The sequence below is a fragment of the Hemiscyllium ocellatum genome, chromosome 29 (assembly GCF_020745735.1).
Source record: "Hemiscyllium ocellatum isolate sHemOce1 chromosome 29, sHemOce1.pat.X.cur, whole genome shotgun sequence".
NCBI lineage: Eukaryota > Metazoa > Chordata > Chondrichthyes > Orectolobiformes > Hemiscylliidae > Hemiscyllium > Hemiscyllium ocellatum.
The window spans coordinates 34417385-34436104 of NC_083429.1; the positions used below are offsets into that span (position 1 = coordinate 34417385).

Here is an 18720-nt window from a genome sequence, read left to right on the forward strand (position 1 = left end):
TCCACCCTGCTTGTTACATTTTCGAAGAACCCTGGCAAATTAGCCAAACATTATTTATCCTTCATAAAACCATGCTGACTCTGAATTTCCCAATTTGTGCCTCCCTCCCTTTTTGAATAAAAACATTTCTGATTACTGGAACATTTCATGTGTCTAGTGAATTTTGGAATACTGTATCCAATGGATCTAGTATCTCTGTTACCACTTCCTTGAAAATCCTAGGATTAAGTCATGAGGCCTGAGGGACTTGTCTGTCCTCAATCCTGATAGTTTGCTTTGTAGCTTTTCCTTATCAATGTTGATTATTCTAAGTTCTACCTTATCTATTGCCTCTGATCGCCTATTGTCTTCCACCATGAAAACTGAGGCAAAGTATTAATACAGCATCTCTGCCATCTTAGTGTTCCCCACTATTAACTCTCTGGTTTCAACTTCCAAGGGACCAAGTCATATTAGCGACTCTTTTCCCTTTCATATATCTTTGGAAGCTTTTGCTATCCTTTTTGATATTTTGTGCTGGTTTTCTAAAACAATGATTGAACTAATTAATGCAAAGTTTGTGAAAAAAGGCTGCCAGCAGTTTATAATCAGCAAGATGTGTAACAGGTACAGAATATGCACATAAACATAATCAAATTTTCCAGTCACTGAGATGTGGTTGGTGTCATTTTGCGTCCACTTGTTGATGTTCGAGCATTGAGCAGTGTTGTTAATGCACGTCTTTTTGTTTGTGGGTCAGAACCAGCCAGAGATCTAGAAAAACAGCCTTTTCACTTCTGTATTTGACAGTCAGTAATGCCTCACTCAAGAAGTGAATGGATAAATGCAGAAGCAGAAATTCCCAGTGAAAGCTAAATAGATTGATTCAATCCTTAGCTGCAGGAAAGAAGTTCATCAATTTGCAACACTTTTCTTAGGTTGTGAGCTGGCCTTGTACACTTGCACACAAGAGGAAACTTTCCTTTGTGTTTGTAATGCTCACTAAGAGAATCCCAGTTTTAAGTTTATGCCAGGGAGGTCAAAAAGCACAGATCTACGCTCTCAATTAGTGAGTATCTATATTAGGGTGGGAGTGCAGTTCAAATTAACTAATCAAAAGAACCAGTGATGGATTTATGGCTCATGTCGCTGATTGCACTCTAGGCTAAACCGTGCATAGTTACATTGATATCAAGTTCCATATTAATGAAGAGTTCATAAAGTACAAACAGGAAGTCTCAATGCAAGAAAGTTAATCCTGGGTTCTTGGGCTCTCCAAAAAGCCCTCTGCAAAGTGGGTGTACGTATATGCTGTTTGAGGGCTGGATCAGGCTGGTTTTTGATACGTCACAAGACAAACAAGTCTGTGGACATGTGGTCACAAATGATATCAAAATGGCTGACACACTGCAGTGGCTCTCACCATGCAAACTGGACAGGTCAGTCCAGTCTGGAAAGGAAGAGAGGAAAAAAAAATCAAAGGAAATAAAATATTTGTACCTAAAAATAAATGAAGAAAGATAGCTTACTGAAATAAAATGATGCAATAAAAGGGATTCTCGTGTTTGCCAATAGATTAGGAGCTATGCAAGAAAGTCACCTGGCTGGAACACAGATGCGAATTAACACATAAGGAAATTTTGACTTTACTTTTTGAAGAAGACGTTCTCTTCCTCCCAGAACCAAGTGTACGTCAAGTTGCCAGGATAAGCTTCTGCCTGACAGGTGAAGAGAGCATCTTGGGATATATTTACTGTGATATTTTCAGGCGGAGAGATGATGAAGGGTGGCCCTAGGAGACAACAGAAAGATCAATTGGTTAGTAATTCCAGATACAATTGGACAAATGCCAGGACAAAAGAACAGAGCAACAAACAACTGGAACAGAAGATTCCAGAAAGCTGTAAAACCACAATTGTTGAGGATTTTAAGTGCTTCAAATGGCATTTTTACATTCTTGAATTGCAGACCAGTGTGATACTTTTGAAGCCATATAGTGGGTAATAAATAGCCCATATGAGGGGAAGTTCAATTGACAAAAGAAACCCAATCCTGCCCTTAACTTGCCCTTTTCATGATAATGGATTAGACTCAGAGCTGGTATATAGAGATTCATTACATTGAAACTGTGTGCTTTTACTGGACAATCTGACAATTCACACTACAACTACATTCAAAACATGCATCAATACCCATTAGACAGATAGGCATTGCAGCATCTCCCTCAAGTGGATTGAATTTCCTTGCCATCACAGATTATACTGAAAAGAGTGATTTGTCTCACAGAGAACCTATTTGCTTTGGCTAGGACTTACTCCAATTCAAAGTGCACATGGAGAAAGACTCTTAAAGATTGGAGATCACCACTTTGGAGATAAATCTAAAATCTTCTGTCTGTACAGGAGCCAGACGTTACTTTCACCAGGGAGGAGATCGCAGGCCAGGAAAGATGAGGTGGCGTGAATGTCAAATCGCAGGTGAAGTATAGTCTGATCAGTTAAGAGGACCTATCCAAGGAATAAAACATACCTGTTCTTCCTGACCCAGAAGCAGTGCTAGAAAAGCACTTACTTGTCCGATGCCTCCATTCTTTTCTCCCTGCAACTGCTGTGTGAAAGCTGGAACGTAGGTAAAATTTAGGCATGCGATCTCCTTCCAAATATTTTAGTAGTGGGTACTTCCCATGAGAATGGATTGTTTGTACTCCAACTTCCTCTAACAGTGGGTTCAAAATGCTTTAAAAACCTTAACATTTCACAAAAGTGTGAGTGATTCACATTGGAAGGAGCAACAGGAATGCAGAGTACAGGGCTAATGGTAAGATTCTTGGTCGTGTAGATGAGCAGAAAGATCTCGTATCCATTTACATCCCTGAAAGTTGCCACCCAGATTGATAGGGCTGTTAAGAAGCATACGGTGTGTTAGCTTTTATTTGTAAAGGGATACAGTTTCAGAGCTATGAGGTCATGCTGCAGCTGTACAAAACTCTGGTGTGGCTGCACTTGGAATATTGCATACAGTTCTGGTCACCACAATATAGGAAGGATGTGGAAGCTTTGGAAAAAGTTCAGAGGAGATTTCCTGGGATATTGCCTGGTATGAAGGGAAGGTCTTATGACGGACTTTAGGATGTTTTCATTAGAGCGAAGAGGGCACTTAATTGAGACATGTTAGATAATCAGAGGGTAAACATGGTGGACTATGAGAGCTGTGAGAGCCTTTTTTCCTTGGATGGTGATGGTTAGCATGAGGGGACATAGCTTTAAATTGAGGGATGCTAGATATAGGACAGATGTCAGAGGTAATTTCTTTACTCGCAAAGTAGTAGAGGCGTGCAACAGTGTACACTTGCCAACTTAAAGGGCATTTAAATGGTCATTGGATAAACATATGGATGAAAATGGAATAGTGTAGGATAGGTAGGCATCAGAATGGTTCCACAAACCGGTGCAACATCAAGGGCCTAATGACATGTACTGCGCTGTAATGTTCTGTGCTCTTCTAACTCAAATCCAGCCTATTTGTATGTTTGGGTGGAGGAGGAGGGATGGTGTTAAAATTAACACAGTTTTCTCTTTGCTGTATTTGTTGAATACAGGCTCTCCACACAAACATTTTTTTTAATCGAAGGTAATTGCCAGAAAATGACAAAACTTACAGCATACCAAAACCTGCCCTTCAATCATCAGTTATGTATTACATTCATTAGTGATCACATAAGATATCTCCAACCACTCAGCTTCCTAAGGCCTAGAAAATGCAACCATTCAGAAAAAAAAACCTTGAAGCAAGATAAAATAGGGGTGATCAATGTCGTTAAAGTATTTTCAATTGCCAATTTCCCTCCTCGGCAGGTATCATCCAACCCTTATTCCATTTCAGTTAATCACAGGATTTGTATCAGAGGTCAGATTTCTAAAGTTCTAGAATGCTAATGGAATTCAGCTCCACAATGCTACTGCTCATGGATAACAGTCTGAGGACGTGTACACTTTAATACATATTCCATGATTGTATTCCATGAGTGTGAGAGAGAGTGTGTGTGTGTGTGTGTGTGTGTGTGTGTGTGTGTGTGTGTGTGTGTGTGTGTGTGACTGTGCAGATATGTTTGCATGCATGCACCTGTATGTCTTTGTAAGTAAGTGTATATTTGTGAGTGTGTTAGTGATCTGTGTGTTTTCATAAAACTTCAAAATCTGTTCAACTCAAGATCCCAACAGTAGCTCATTCATTCCTCCCACTCACACTGTTAAAGATAAATCCTTTCCTCAGTAAATAACACGCAGGCTCATGACTAGTCATAAATTTATCCTTTCTAGCAACAGCTTTCAGAACAAGTGAATCCAGAAGTTGTAGTAATATGTGACACTGGGTTCTATTTACTGACATAGTTCTCATGGATAAGAACCAGACAGTTCCATTAGAGAACAAAATGAATTGATGACCTCTCAGCAGTAAAATGAAGACCATTTTATTAAAGCCTCCACTTAGATCCCTTAGGATACCCCACTGCCTTCTCTTACGTAAGTGACAATGGATGTCTGTTGTCAGGCTGATGAGTTGTCAGGTCTATCATATTGATAGGTCACTAACTAATGCAGGAATAGCAAGTAACCCATGAGCCCTGTGTTCCTCTTATCAGAATCCCTTGTTTGCACAGGCTTCCTTTGAATCTTACTGCCAACAATCAGTGATGATATTCTCATCTTGGGTCAGAGGAATATGTGTTCAAGGCTTATGCCAGAGACTTTAGTAGGCAAAAATTAAGCCTCAACTCCTGGTGCAGCACTGAGCAAGTGCTGCTCTGCCTGTGGCACTGTTTTGTTTCTATGAGGCTTTAACTTTCTTTCTTCAGAAAATGTAAAAGTTCCTATTCAAAGAACAGCAGAGTTCTCCCAGTTTCCTGGCTAACCCAACTCCCTGACAATCCAACCATTTAGTTTGCATAGTGATTGAAACGAGGTCAGCCAGCTGGACCTCGTGTAATATGAGTTCCCTGGTCCAATCAGGAGGCCTGACTGACAGATAGAAACAGGAGTGCAGAGTGTTGACTCTGAGAGCTGGTTCTGAGGAAGATGGGCCAGTGTCAAGTATGATGCACATTTAAATAAAAAGTGACTTGGGGTCAGGATACTGGATTCTATGGAGTTATCCCAGTTTCTATATGTAAACAGACAGCCTTGTTTTCTATATTACAGCGAATACCACACTTCAAAAATACTTCACTGCCTGCATGATTGCTTTGAATTCATGAAAAGCTTATTGTAAATGTAAGCCTTTCTTTGTTCCTACTGAGTCTATTTGAAAGCCATGTGTTCTATCACAAATACCAGAAACCATGTGAAAATTGGATGTTTTTGTATTATTTTGTTTGTTGTGTATTTGTGGTGGGAAAGTTAAGCATCATCCCTCACTATGAAGGAGGGCAAATAAAGAATAGAAACATGAGCCATTATATTCATCCACTCATCTGCTTTTCAAGAATTATTTAGTCAACAAAATGCAGATTCACACATTCATTAAAAAGGGATAATTTTCAGAGAATCTTCAGAAAATTTTGATATATTTCAATCTGTTTTACCATGAAGACATTTTATCAGGGACAAGAAATATTTCAATGTTGATCGAGATCTGGTACTAAGATAGGGTAAGGGATGTCATAATTTGAAGAATACTCTATCCATGATGTCAGCTCAATGGTCGTGTTTTCAGCACTGGGTCCAAAGTTGAGGGTTGAGTTGAATACTTGTGAAACTAATCATGAACAGGAAATGGTTGGGATAGAGTGCTGCCAATGGTTGTCCTCTCTTTATTACTTTTACATTTAACGGAATCCCTCTCCCACCACCCACCCACGCCCACTCCCCACCATGTCTCTGTCTTCGTAAGTTGACATGATTTGTAGAGGCCAGCGTTGGACTGGGGTGTACAAATTTAAAAATCGCACAACACCAGGTTATAGTCCAACAGGTTTAATTGGAAACACACTAGCTCCGAAAGCTAGTGTGCTTCCAATTAAAGCTGTTGGACTATAAACTGGTGTTGTGTGATGTTTAACTTCGTAAGTTGAAGCAGTCTGGAGGTTTCACTCTTATAGTCACATCGCATGGAAACAGACCCTGTGATCCAAACAGTCTATGCCAAACATAATACTAAATTAAACTACCACCACCTGCCTGCTCTTGGCCCAAATCCCTTCAAACCTTTTCTATTCAGGTACTTAGCTGAAAATGTGTTGCTGGAAAAGCGCAGCAGTTCAGGCAGCATCCAAGGAGCAGGAGAGGCGACGTTTCACCATGAGCCCTTCTTCAGGAATGAGGAAAGTGTGTCCAGCAGGCTAAGATAAAAGGTAGGAAGGAGCGACTAGGGGGAGGGGCGCTGGAAATGCAATAGGTGGAAGGAGGTCAAGGTGAGGGTGATAGGCTGGAGTGGGTGTGGGGGCGGAGAGGTCAGGAAGAAGATTGCAGGTTAGGAAGGCGTGTTGAGTTCGAGGGATTTGACTGAGACAAGGCGGGCAGAGGGGAAATTAGGAAACTGGAGAAATCTAGGTTCATCCCTTGTGGTTGGAGGGTTCCTAGGCGGAAGATGAGGCACTCTTCCTCTAGCCATCGTGTTGCTATGGTCTGGCGATGGAGGAGTCCAAGGATCTGCATGTCCTTGGTGGAGTGGGAAGGGGAGTTGAAGTGTTGAGCCACGGGGTGGTTGGGTTGGTTGGTCAATTTCCTTCCTCAGCACCTGTCTACGGAACCGACTGACCCCACCCGGACTCCGGACTACGTTCAGACCAACAAAATTTGGACCCAACCAGGACAACCAGTACCTACAACAAATCTGAAGCCTCCAGCAACAGACACCCCAGGTCATCTCCTCTGCTGAGAAGCTCCAGCCATGTTCTCAAACAGACTCGCTACTACAGCCGCATCTCCTTCCTCAGCACCTGTCTACAGAACCGACTAATCCCACACGGACTCCGGACTTCGTTCAGACCAACAAAATTTGGACCCAACCAGGACAGCCAGTACCTACGACAAATCCAATGCCTCCAGCAACAGAGACCAACCAACCCAACCACCCCGTGGCTCAACACTTCAACTCCCCCTCCCACTCCACCAAGGACATGCAGGTCCTTGGACTCCTCCATCGCCAGACCAAAGCAAAATGACAGCTGGAGGAAGAGTGTCTCATCTTCTGCCTAGGAACCCTCCAACCACAAGGGATGAACTCAGATTTCTCCAGTTTCCTCATTTCCCCTCCCCCCACCTTGTCTCAGTCCTAACCCTCGAACTCAGCACCACCTTCCTAACCTGCAATCTTCTTCCTGACCTCTCTGCCCCCACCCCCACTCCGGCCTATAACTCTCACCTTGATCTCTTTCCACCTATCGCATTTCCAACGTCCCTCTCCCAAGTCCCACCTCCCTACCTTTTATCTTAGCCTGCTGGACACACTTTCCTCATTCCTGAAGAAGGGCTCATGCCCGAAACGTCGACTCTCCTGCTCCTTGGATGCTGCCTGACCTGCTGCGCTTTTCCAGCAACACATTTTCAGCTCTGATCTCCAGCATCTGCAGTCCTCACTTTCTCCTATGCATGTACTTATCCAAGTGTGTTCTAAATGCTGTAACTGTGTCCAAATCCACCAGTTCCTCAGAAAGTTCATTCCACATGCAAATCACTCTCTGAGTAATCAATTTGTCCCACATGTCTTTTATAAATCTCTCTCCTCTTATCTTAAAAATATGCCCTTAGTCTTGAAATTTGCCATCCTGGGGAACAGACTCCTCCCATTAATCCTATATGTACCCCTTTTTATTTTTATGAACACTATAAGGTCACCTTTCAACCCCCTACACTCCAGCCAAAAAAAAGTCTCAGCCTATCCAACTTTTCTTTATAACTTAAACTTTCCATATCCGGCAACATCCTGGTAAATCTCCTCTGGATTCTCTGAGGCTTAGTAATATTCTCCCTATAACTGCGCAACGAGAACTGGACACAATGTTTCAGAAGAGGCCTCACCAATATCCTGCACAACCTTCTTCTAGAACATATCCTTTTTGGAAAAGGAAGACTTGTAGACCTTTGGCCTGTGGGTTGTTGACCCTGAATCTGATTGTTTATGGATTATTTCTCCACTAAAGGATCTTTTATCTCTAGCACGTCCTTCAGAGAGGATTTTCTTCTTGCTGAATCTGGTAGTTGATCCATTACTTTCTCTGGTGAACTTTGTAATCTTCTAAATTCATCTCATAGAGGACTTCCTCTCTGCTAAGTCAAATAACTACCTCATAACATCCTTTGGAAGACCTTTAATCTCATGAATGTCCATCAGTTTCACCAAGATACTCCTCAATATGTTGCATGAAGTAATCAGGAAGGCTAATGTTATGCTAGCCCTTAGTTCAAGAGAGTTGGAGTATAAGGGAAGAGAAATCTTCCTGAAAATATATAAGGTGCTAGTGAGGTTGTATCTGGAGTACTGACCTGTTTAGCAAAGGCTAAACAGGTCAGGACTCTACTCACTGAATGAGTAGTGATCTCATTGAGACATATAGGATTCTTAAGGGGCTTGACAGGGTCAACGTTGAGAGCATGTTTCCCCTCATGAACCAGTAGGCATAGTCTCAGAATAAGGGTGCCAATTTAAGACTGAGATGAGGAAGCTTTTTTCTCTCAGAGATTTGAGAGTCTTTGGAACTCATTGCAGCAGACAGCTGTGGGGTCAGCAACCTTGTGTACATTTAAGGAGGACCAAGTGAGGACTGCAAATGCTGGAGATCAGAGTTGAGAGTGTGGTGCTGGAAAAGCACCGCAAACCAAGCAGCATCTGAGGAGCAGGAGAATGAACATTTTGGGCATATGCCCAACATCAGGCACAAGACCAACATCAACTTGTGTACATTTAAGGCTGAGATAGATGGGTTGTTGATCAGGTGGTGAATCAAACGTACAGGGAAAATGCACTAAAGTGGACATGAGGAATATTGGATAACCACAATCCTACTGAAGTGTAGGGCAGGCTTGAGGGTCTGAACTGCCCCCTCCTGTTCCTATTTCTTATGGTCTTATGAAAGGCAGTTGCACTGTCGAAACAAGTGCTTCTTTCTTTGCAGTTTCCTGTATTTTCAGATCAGGCAGTTTCTTCTTCTTGGCAGCGTCCAGAGTCTATGCTTGTTGGTCTGTATCATTATGGAACCACATGTAGCTCATTTCCATTTTGTTCAACAAATCTTCAGTTTCACTTTGTCTTGAAACATCTGTTTTGAATTATGTAAGCACTTCACTTTTACTTGCTTAGTGGGTTGGACACCTGAATTCAATCTTTCTGGATGTCTTCCTGGTTAACTGGTCAGTTTCACATCCTCAATTGTGGTACTAGAAGAATGCAGTTTTTTTATCATTATCTCTGTCACAGGCATTGATAATCCTTCTTTGAAAGACCACAGGTTGATCTTGAACTTGTGTCAGCTCATCATCTGGCAACAAAGTTAAATCTGCTGTACCATGTTTTTTGGTGGGCTGTTCTATTTTCTGATCAACTTCAGGTGACGATTCACCGATTAATTCAAGTGGGTTGTATTGCTCATCCTTATTCTTAGGGGCTGTCTCTTCTGGAAAACTTTCGTGATTTTTGTCAACTGAAAATCTTCAGTGATAATAGGAATGGAAAATATTTCCATCACTCTCAAAGTCCCAAACATGGAGAAATGACACATTTAACAGCTCAGTAGAAGGAGCTATGCCTACTTTTTCAGTTCAGTTGGCAGGAACACAGTGCCCTGCCTACTTTCACAGGTCCTCCATTAGCTATCTGATGAATCTGCAAAGCACCACCTCCTTTCACCACTCACCCATTACTCAGTAGGTGCAACCACAAAATCCTAGTTTCCTTCAGATGTTCTCAATTAATCACTGGGCGAGGCAATGGGAGTTACCTCTTATGCAACTCCTCCATTGCCCAATAGATGGAGCCACATTGCTATGCCTCCTGTCACAGGTTGTTCAACAAATATGGGTGTGACCATAGAGCTCTACCTCTATTTGTAGCTCATCTATTGCCTAGTGGGCAGGATAACAGACTTTTCTCCATAGATGTCCTCGGAACTGCTGTGTTTCTTGAGCAGGTTCTAATTGCATTTAGTTCACAAAATTCCTTCGTGCTGACAGCGTGAAACAATTCTCTTATCTCAATGTAGGTAACATCATAGGTTCTTTCTTCCTTTTGGGAACTGCCAGGGATCCCAATGAAATCTTCTACTTGTTTACCCCTGACCAGATGGATGGTAACAGTTTGCTTCTGGACCATTTGATCTCATGGAGTTTACTCCATCTGTTACCTTCAGGATATTGAGACCAATACATGACTGCAGACTCAAAAGTGAAAACGAATTGGTTGTGTATTAATTGCATATTTTCAATTCTTACTTACTTTGTGTTACAGTGTTACTTGTAGCATCTGTTTACTCTTGACAGTTATTCCATCTGGAGGATGTAGCATTATCTCTGGAAGCTGTAACTGCTGTTTTTTTCTTGTTATGGACCAGATCTGACCCCCTCAAAAGGTAGTCTAGACATTAACTTTTTTTTATTTTAAAGGCAAATGTAAAGTGTCTGTTCCTCATGCAATGCAACTGGTCAAACTACTTGACGTTAAGCAAAACACAATTTGTTTAAACACTGTAGTTAAAATACAACCAAAGTGAAATTTAGGAAAAAAAGCTTAATTCTATTGGAAAACTTAACAGAATAATAGATATAGAGTAACTATTACTAATTAACTGTTCCAATATAGTAACATCCCATAAACACAGACTTTGGCAAAATAGGTAAATTTAGAAACAGATTCTCACATGAGGTTCACCATTCCAGGAGGTAAAAGAATCAATAGAACATTCAGAGAGAGAAGCATCAAGGAGACATTCACAGAAGCTTTCAAATCTTAGAGACCCCAATAGCTTCTGCTTTAAGCTAAACCTAAAATCTAAACAAACAAATCTAGGAATCCTAGTCTGTGAGACCTGTCCATCCCAGGCTGCTTCCATTGTTCCAAATTCAAAAAAAAAGGCTTCACAAGCTGATAGTCAAGTGGTCTTCCATTAGTTAGCTCGGTACATTTGCCTTTCAAGCTCTCTTCAAAAGAAAGCTCTTGAAAGCCAAAGCATTGGCACATTAGCTCTGGCATTTGATCTGAATGAGATATGACACTCATTCCTTTGTAAGACTAATGAGATGCCAATCAATGAAGCAGGTTCTGTCAAATTCAAACAGGTTGAAGCACCATTTGCCTTAGGAATGCCTTGAGTATGTTTTCCAATGGTGAAAGTTCTATTGCATTGACATTTCTTTATGAGTAAATATTATCTTTTAGCTGCTCTGAAATAATTTGGTGCCACGTGTGTCTGTGAGGTTTTTTTGTTCCAAGGCACTACTGTGTCTTAGTGTCTGGTGTTTTCCTTCCTCCTTATGATGGCTTGTCATGAGGACTAGTAAAGTGTTTTTATCTTATAAGGTAAGTAAGTCATATTGCTTTCCTGTGGTAAGATTCTTCTTATCTCACGAATTATCCATATGTTTTCTGAATTCTTGCTTTTAGCATAAATTGGTGAACTTGCCAAATTCATTTATCCATTAGTCTGTAATAAATTTGACAAGGACTCATCAATAATCTCAACAACAATCCTGTCCCCGATGAACTCTGATTTCAAAACACCATAGTCAGTTTTCTGTTAATCTGTAGAGTGGGGCTGGGGTGTGGACGTGGAAGTGCGGAATCTATTTGGCTCAGTTTGCTGGATGGTTGGTTTGCAAATCAATGTGATGTCAACAGTGTGGGTCCAATTCCCATCACCAACTGAGATTACGCTGAAGGATTCTTCTTCTCAACCGCTCCTCTCATCTAAGATATGGTGACCCTCAGATTACAACAGTTGATTCTCTTTAATGAGAGAACATCCCTTTGGTCTATTAAAACTATGGCAACATAATGCCATTAATGAATTTATCTGCTGAAATCTCACATTAAAAGTAGCAAAATATTTCAAGAATATCGTTTGTTCTCAGGTTAAATAATTATCAAAAGCTGTAAGAACTTCAAAAGTATTTGTACCTTCCTTTAAATTTTGGTAACTTATCATGTCATCAGCTGTAGGCCCTACTGAGCACAATAGTATATTTACTTGTTCAACTTGAGATTTAATATTTCATTTCCAATCAATCCGGTATTTTAAGAACTGGTTTCTCTAAAATGTTCAGTTGTAATTGTATTTGGCCCATTTCTGACATAAAATCTTTGATAAACTATTACTTACCATGCTAATAGTTCTTAATATGGCTGTTTCTTCTCAATATTATAAGGTTGCTTTAAATTTGCAGCATCTCAATGCCATTTGTAACCTGTTGCTTTTTAAGATTTTAAACTTGTGGCATGTCAAAGCTGTTTTAATGTCTTAGTTTGAAAGTCACTTCAAGCTTTTAAACATCATTATCGCAGTACTGTATTCTTGACCTTGCGTAGGAAATGTTAAACTCTGAATTACTACAATATTGTAATTTTTTTACCAATATAATTCTGTTAAATAGCAGTATTATATCTTTGTGCTATTTCTTGGGCTTTTCCAGCCCTTTTTCAATTAAAATAGTAGTGCCCTGCCTTTTTGAGGATAAAATGGAGGTTTTCTACTTTCTACTGCCTATTTTGTGGATAAAATAGATGTTTTCCTGCTTTTATGGCTTAATACACATTGCACTCCTTTTATTGGATTTTCGGACAGGTTTCCGTGTCTGCAGACTTTCCGTGTCTGCCGAAACTACCACATTAATCATATAGTTCCGAATGTTATCATCTAAAAATTTTTGAAAGGATCATTTCTTTTCAGGCTCTGTCTTCTAAATTTTTTGATTTGCTCTCTGATGCCTTAAATGTGCTCCGCAACATTCTTGATCCTGTGGCCTTTTTATAAATTAACATCATGACTCTCAAGTTCACTTATATAGCTTGCCTGTAGAATGGGTATGTTATGGTTGCAAAGCAAGCTGTGAATGTTAAGTACCCCTTTTTACTGCTATCCTTCCCAGCCCAGTTCTTTGTGTTAGTAATTTAAAGCTTTGCTGCCTTGCTGACAGGAATTTTTAACTGTACACCTGCTTCTCATTGCTTCTCAGCCAACCCTCAAATTGGGGCTACTCCTGTGGATCCTTCTTCTCTAAGGAGACTTTAAGAATAAACTGCAATCACTTTTTAAAAATTCTTTTACTACCTCATCTCAGTTCTATATTGAAGGTTTTAAGCAGAGTGCTGTCTTTCCCATAGCGTTCCTGTTTCTCAATTCAAGTGCTTTTAGTGGTGATTGATTGTGTGAGTATTCTTAAAGTAATGACATTCTTAAAGCAGTAAACTCAGTTGTCTTCCGGAAATGCTTTCTCCCCGATGGAATGGAATTTTTCCATTGTACTTTGCGTTATTTAAGTAACGACTCCATTTTGCTCACCATGTCATATTTTTGCAGAACCAGCAGATAATAGTTGGGATAAAGCACTGGGTGAACATTAGTGATTCTTAACAAGAAGAGACACTTACAACAGAATGTAGTTATTGCATGACAGGAATCAGGCCGTCTTAAATTGGTTTGTTAGACATTACTACTGAGTCTATCTAGAATCAAGCATGAGACGTTTGACACCAATAGGAACGAAGCTGGACTTCTTGAGTCTCAACCCAAGATATCATCAGCTTCAACGTAGACAATTTCAGTCTCCATCATTAATATCTGAAAACTCTTACCTTACATGTTCACGTTCTACCAAACCCAAGTTGACACCTTTAGTTCAGAACTTGAGTGCTACAGTGTTGTAGTGTCTTGAGCAGATATAAGTAATCCTTTGAAGCTTTGTTTTTAGTACAACAGGGGAATTATTTGCACTATTCTGACCAGTATTTATGGTTCTCCAGCAACTGTAAAACTGATCATCTTGTCAATATCATATGACTGTAAACAAATTGGCTGCTGTGTTTCCTGCATTACAATAGTGTGTTTCAAAATAATATTTGGCTGTAAAACTCTTTGTGACACCCTGACTTCATGAAATATATGATATACGTGAAATCTTCTTTCTCTTTGCCTCTCAGATACATACCCATTCAAAGTCTCTCGGTCAGCCTGCAGCTATATAGACAAGGTTTCATAACTTTTTCTTTATAAATGTTCAGTTCTTGTTCATAGGTTTTTATGTTTGCAATCTGAGATTGCAAAAATTCCCTTATCTTCACATTTGTTATTACCATAGCTATTAGTTGAAATCTTTGCATGTTCTGAGAATACAATAATCATCCACTGCTGTTGATCATTGATATTTCTTTTCCAACACTAAATGTTAAGTAATATTTGTTTGCATTTTCTAACTGAATATTTGATAGTGTGGTAATTGTGCACATTTTAAAATGTTCAAAGACAGGTTTTCAACATAGCGTGAAGTGGTGTGAGGTTACACAAGGAGTCATTTGTAATACACCATGTGCACAATTACCATACTATCAAATAGTCAGTTAGAAAATGCAAACAAATGGTATTTACCATTTAGTGTTGGAAAACAAATATCATCACAAAGGAGACAATATGACTCAGAATTTCAAATCTGATCAAAGTTTTCAGTTTCTATTATGGATTTTAGGCATCTTGATAGATTAGCTATCATATGCATTATGTGCATAAAGTTAGCCAAAATGAATATATGCAGCTAAACACATTCAACATAACAGATTCCTGCTGAGACAGAATACATCCTTGAGTAGGGAGAGACAAAATGCAGAGCCAGACAGCTGTAGCAGCTTATGGTTAGCTAGAATGCAAATTAATAATGAATAATAAAAAGATCTAAGTCAAGCTGTCGAAGTATGACTTTACTGAGCTAACATGATTAACAAAAGAAAAGGATGTTTAAGGGTAATGGGAAAGTCCTGAGGGAAAGGGAATAAAATCAGTCCAAGAGGATCAAGGCAATCTTGAAAAATCAAAATAAGAACAGAGCTTCAACTATTGTCCCAGTTTTACACCTTGAAAGAGTCAGGCAGACAGTGACCTGATAGAGGAGTAGAATATAAAAACTAGTGCATCCTGGTTCGATGTAGGCAATGATTGACTGAAGATGCCTGTGGTCAAATTGTCTGTCTGTAAGTATATATCATGTATTGTATATAAACTGCTCGCAAACTAGGATTGGATTTATGTTCTTTAATGCAGCATTGTTAAAGTCAGGTTCTCAAACCTATTAAAGCAGCAACTAAAATCTTATTCTCAGAAATAAATATTGACCAGGATAACATATCCACAAATATGAGTTTGCAAAAATTGTCCTGTGAATAATAGAATGGGATATTGAGCAATTAAAGAGTATATGATAACATGAAATGGTGGGAAATAGCAACCAGTTAGTCAACAGCAAACTATACATGCTTCTACTTTGATGCAGCAATGTCATCATTCTAGTACATTAATTGTAGAACATTCAAGTTCCCACAGCTGCCTTTTTCCTGGTAGCTTCACTTCAAAGGCCAAAATTTGTATTTTTCTCTGGCTCTTCACCAGGACTCACTTCTACTCAAGCTCCTTGGACCTAGTGCAGGAACAGGAATGTCTGCTTGCCTGGGCTTGATATAAAGTGAGATCCTTGAGGGGAGAACATGGCAGTATAGCTCTGTAATGTGGATTGAAGCATTAATGTGGGATTGCAGAGTGAAGGCTGAATGGCAACAGGTTATTCTTCACTCTGCAAATATTGCAACTGTTAACTGGGTCAATCACAAGCTTCATTTTGATGAAATACTCTGTCCAAGACAATATCAGACAATCATATATTTCCTTAATGGATAACAGCATTGATATTGGGAAATTCCAGTGAGATGGGATCTAATTCCCTCCAAACACAAGTAATAAACGACACTGATTGACACAAAGGGCTTTGTGTAAAATGACAGGATCTTAATACAGCAGAGTGACTCTTATGATCACCTTATGATCAAGTAATTGTAAGTTATTTTGAGATTCTTTCCATAATTTGGTTCAACATTTTTATTTTTGTATTATCTGATTGTAGCATAAAACTCACCTGATTCTTTTACAAGGATACTCATTAGCCAGTAGCTGACTATCACTCTCTGATTATCATATGCCTACACACAATAATTAAGGACAATAATATACAGTTTCCACTGAAAAAAAACAGTCAGAACTGTGGAACTGCATCTCCAAGTCCCTGGAAAAGTCTGAGAATCCTGATTATGAATCTGGATTAAACCCATTAAAGAAAAAAATCTTCCCTTGGGAGTGGATGCTCAATAGCTGCAGCCTTGGTGTATTATAAATAAAAAAGGAAAACATGGATTTGTATCCAAGTTATCAATGATTCCCGCTGAAAATGTGTTGCTGGTTAAAGCGCAGCAGGTCAGGCAGCATCCAAGGAACAGGAAATTCGACGTTTCGGGCATAAGCCCTGATTCCTGATGAAGGGCTTATGCCCGAAACGTCGAATTTCCTGTTCCTTGGATGCTGCCTGACCTGCTGCGCTTTAACCAGCAACACATTTTCAGCTCTGATCTCCAGCATCTGCAGACCTCACTTTTTACCCTATCAATGATTCCCCCTCATCTCAGACATCCTGGACTCCTGTAGACCAATCACACCCTGATTGCTATAATCAGCATTTGAATCAGTGTGACAGTAACGTACCCCAGTAATACTGAAATAAATGGGAATTGGTGGGAAATCTCTGTGCTACTGACATCATAGTTACCACAAAGACAACCATTTGTGGTTGGTGCTCATGAGGAAGATACCCAGATTTACTTTCCATTGAGTAATAAAGTTTACATTACACTGGCTGATCTGGCACAATTACTTTGTTCATTGCTTCTATGCAACGACTCCTTACAAAAATTACAGGAGACCATCAGCATTGAAATCACTATCAAACCTAAATCAGCCAATTACTGTCCCATCAGTCTCCTCTTAACCATCAGTATGCTGCCTCTCAGAAGCTGCCCTCATTTCTCAGGCAGTGTCCAGATCCAACTGGAGTCATGAATTTCATCAACATTTTTCCTTCCAGCATAAGGTCAGAAGTAGAGACATTCACTGACCACTGCACAATTTCAAGTACCATTCGCAATTCCTCAGATAATGAAGCAGTTAGACAAGAGTAACATTTATATTTGGGCTGAAACATGGCAAGTCATGTTCTCAGTATCTACGTGCCAAACAATGACAATCTCCACAAGTGAATGTTTAATTACCTGGCCTTGATATTGCAGGGCATTGCCATCACTGAATTCTCCGTCACCCACATTGTAGGTATCATCACTAACAAGAAACTGAGCTGGGTTGGCCACATATGCACTTATAGTTCTGAGAAGGTTAGGAGCTAGAAATTCTGTGGAAATAACTTACCATCTGACTGTCGAAAATGCAATGTAGGGGGGAGTACACTCAAAGGTCTACTCCATCCAGGAGATAGCAGACTGCTTGATTAGAACAAACCAGCACCTTAAATATTTAATCCCTCCACCTTTGGCATTATGACAATGTGTATAATTTACAAAATGCACAGAAGCATCTTGCCAAGACCCTGACCTATGCCACCCAGAGAGTAAAGTGCTCACCAGATGGATTTGCAGAGTTTCAAGAAAGTGGGTCATCACTACATTCCCTCAGACAATTAGGAAATACAGGAAAGGATGAAAAATAGCACATTAAAGCACTGCAGATTTGAAATACTTCTCGTAAATTTTGGTCAATTGTTGCTCATGGATGTTCAGGCAGTGGCTCCAATTGTGAAAGAATTCAGTTAGTGTACAATTCAAGTCCCCGACAGGAAACTGAGCAAATGTACCAAAATGTATACAGTTCAATGGGTCTCAACTGGGATTCTGGGATTTTCTGAGTAATTATAAGACAGCTGCTTTCAAGGGTACAGTCGAGGACGAAATACAGTCAGGAAGCAGGAACCACTTCTGTTGGGTGATGGTGAAATTTGAATTAACTAATAATCTTTAATTAAAAGCTTCACTAACGATGACCATGTAACCATTGCTAATTGCCATAAAAACCCATTTGGTTCACTAATATCTTTTAGGGAAGGAAATCTGCTTTACTTACCTGGTATGCGTTGCAATATTCAACTTTTCTTCTGCCAGCTCTACCTCCATGCTTACTTTTTCTATCACGATTCTCCAAAAATCCTTTCTCCAACCTCCAACACACTCCGTCAATTTCTTTATCTCCAACTGCCACCATGACATTGACCACCTCAACATGTCCATCACGCTCACCCACTCAAACCTTTCACCCTCATAAAGCGCAGACATCCATTCCCTCTGGTTCAACCCCAACCTCACCATTAAACCAGCAGACAACAGACAAGGTTGGGGGGGGCGGGTGAGCGAGTGCAGTCTTAGTATGGCACACCGACCTCTATTTTGCCAAGGACAGATGTCAATTCACTGACACCTCCTCCTATTATTCCCTCAATCATGACCCCACCCCTCATCACCAAACCACTATCTCCAAAACTATCCACAGCTTCAACACCTCAGGGGATCTCCTATCCACAGCCCCCAACCTCATTGTCCCAGAACCCCATACCACCTGGTTCAACCTCTTGCACAAAATCCTGACTCTCCCAGTCAACCGATCATCTCCGCTTCCTCATGCGCCACCAAACTTATCTCCTCATATCTCTACTCTGTCCTGCT

The 18720-nt window shown here is 40.1% G+C and overlaps 1 protein-coding gene across 1 annotated transcript in view; it reads right to left on the reverse strand.

Annotated features, from left to right (window-relative positions):
• The window catches only part of igsf9bb (immunoglobulin superfamily, member 9Bb), a 669303-nt gene that overhangs the window by 156784 nt on the left and 493799 nt on the right, over positions 1–18720 (reverse strand). The window contains exon 6 of the mRNA XM_060846739.1: positions 1630–1771. Within this exon, the coding sequence (XP_060702722.1) occupies positions 1630–1771 (142 nt within the window). The remainder of the gene's footprint in view (positions 1–1629; positions 1772–18720) is intronic.